The 2,375-nt window shown below is 36.2% G+C and overlaps 1 protein-coding gene across 1 annotated transcript; it reads left to right on the forward strand.

Annotated features, from left to right (window-relative positions):
- The first annotated feature begins 264 nt into the window (after nt 1-264).
- LOC148867256 (uncharacterized) lies at nt 265-2,375 on the forward strand. Its single transcript, XM_088974540.1, has 4 exons — nt 265-363; nt 552-678; nt 767-839; nt 1,943-2,375. Exons 1-4 carry the CDS (start codon nt 324-326, stop codon nt 2,210-2,212), a joined length of 510 nt encoding a protein of 169 aa, XP_088830666.1. The 5' UTR covers nt 265-323; the 3' UTR covers nt 2,213-2,375.

The following is a 2,375-nucleotide window of genomic DNA, read 5'->3' on the forward strand; positions in this document are numbered from 1 at the left end:
TTCCTTTCTTCCACTTAGTGGGAGTATATATGAGACCTCTACAAAGTTTTGTAGTGGTTCAAAAGCATCTATACTTCCACCACGTCTCATAGCATCCTTACCAAAGCAATCTCATGTACAGATTCCATACCAACATTTCCAGGGCGAATCACTTCTCTCCCACTTAACTTGTAATTTTGATTGTCGAATCGATTCTCCTGACTGATTTGTACACATCAACCTTCTTTTAATTTGTTTGCTCTTCTTTCCCAATTTCGGACCTTCTAAGCATTCTGGCATTCAAAATCAGACTCTCAGCTTGCTTCATCGTCTAAGCGACACAGATGGGGCATATCTTAGGGTCCTTGCAAGAAAATTTTCAAGGTATTTTTTCAAGTTCACCTTTCCCTCCCTGATAAACTTTTGGATGCTTTTACAAAATTTAGGCTTGCATTTTCTTCTTGGCGACCTTTCAGAGTTCTTTATTTTGAAGTAGATTTAATTAGACCATTTAATTTTGAAGCGTCTACTGTCATGATTTCATGGTTAATTTCATTGAGCTATTTGAGCAGGTAAGGAATGGAGGAAAAGACAACTAAGAAAGATAATAGTTAAGATCTTTAATCGTTTTAAAAATGAGTCAGGAAAGGTTTCCTTGACATCTGAAGAATTGTATATAGCAGTGCTGCTTGTTTACAGGTAAGTTCGACTTTCTTCAAGAGAAGACTGTTGCTGATTGGATATTACTATTTCATCAAATATAGAACTAGCTCTTGTTCTGTTGCAGTGACATTAACAAATATTTGCCCGGGCGCCACATTGATCCACCATCTATGGATGAAGTTAAGGCTATGAAGGAGGTAATCTAATCCTCCTCATCTATAATCATGAGCATGGTTTTTAAAATCGGACCGGAAAAACTGAAAACTGGTCCGGTGATTGGTTTCGTTTTTTTCTTAAAATCGGATTTTTGTCAAAAACTGTTGATTTGGTTAGTAAACTACTGACCCGGGTGATTGAACCATTTGAATTATTCAACGGTTTTGACTATTTTTTTTATTTTTTTTGTTAGAACGGGCCAAATGGTCGTTCGACTTGAGAACCGGACCCCTGATCGGTTCATTGTCCGGGTCGGTTTTAAAAATCTTGATCATGAAACCTAATTGAAGAGGAAAAATCTATGATATGAAAAGAGTTTTGATCAATCAAAACCCACCCATAAATTTTGACAAATAACACCAGGTTTACTACTAAGTCTATAATTCCAGTTGATTGGTCAGATATTTTTTTGGATACCACATGATCTTATCCTTCCATTTTTATGAGGATGCCGAATAACCGAATAAACCACTTCCAACTACTGGGTCATCGGCCTATTCCATATTGTAATGTATAGTGTAGTTTCTTGACCAGTTTCATTGGCCATAGTGTACGTATGAAAGATGACTTTCAAAAGAGAGACCAAACTATATAGCTCGGCAAATTCAATACTATTTCCTATATCGATCTATTAGTAGAAATTATCCAGCTTCATTCAAATTATACAATTAATGTGCATTGAAGGGTCTTAATTATTATACACAATCCAGTCCAATGTGAGTCCATTATAAATGGATCATGTACAATCTAATCCAATCCAATGATTTGGTCCACTTCAATGTCTGGATCATCCAATCTATTTAAATTCATTTTGATTTAGATTGGTTTTAAGTCGAACCCAGTCTATTGACACATATATTCTTATTTTATATCAATGAACCAGATATTGGCTTAATCCAATGTAAATTTATTATGGATGAGTTGTTAGTCCGTCCAATCCGTCTAAATTGATTTTGGACACTGGATGGGGTTCCTCCCAAACTGGTACAATATTGACACCCTTAATTCCTAATTCCATTACATCTCACTGCTCCACAAGCAGGAAGAATGGTCATTTGATGGCATGTATTTGGTTATTGTGCAGAAATATGATTTGAATCTTGATGGGGAACTGGACTGTGAAGAATTTGTGGAGTTTTTTCAGAAATTGACCATCAACACTCTAACAGTTGTGAGTCAAAATTTGATCATCGCCTTGGTCGTAGCACCAATAATCGCATTGCTAGCAAAGAAGGCAACTGAGGATGTCCCAAGTGTTGGGAAGGTTGTTCAAAGGGTTCCAAATTCAATCTATGCTTCGGTAGTGACTCTTGCAGTTGTATTATTTCAAAAAGTGGGCAAGGAAATCAAGTGAAACCCTTGTTTCCCAATTGTAATCAAAGAGAAGAGATTGTAGTAATTCTCTGTACAGGTTGATTTGCAACTGATTATTTGTTTCAATGCACATTAAAGGAAAACATTGCAAAAATCACTGTACAAATTAGTCTATGCGACATCAATCATGATTTCTCCTTGCC

Source organism: Nelumbo lutea, chromosome 3 (genome assembly GCF_056320005.1).
Source record: "Nelumbo lutea isolate HS-2025 chromosome 3, American lotus-T2T, whole genome shotgun sequence".
In the NCBI taxonomy this organism is placed as follows: Eukaryota; Viridiplantae; Streptophyta; class Magnoliopsida; order Proteales; family Nelumbonaceae; genus Nelumbo; species Nelumbo lutea.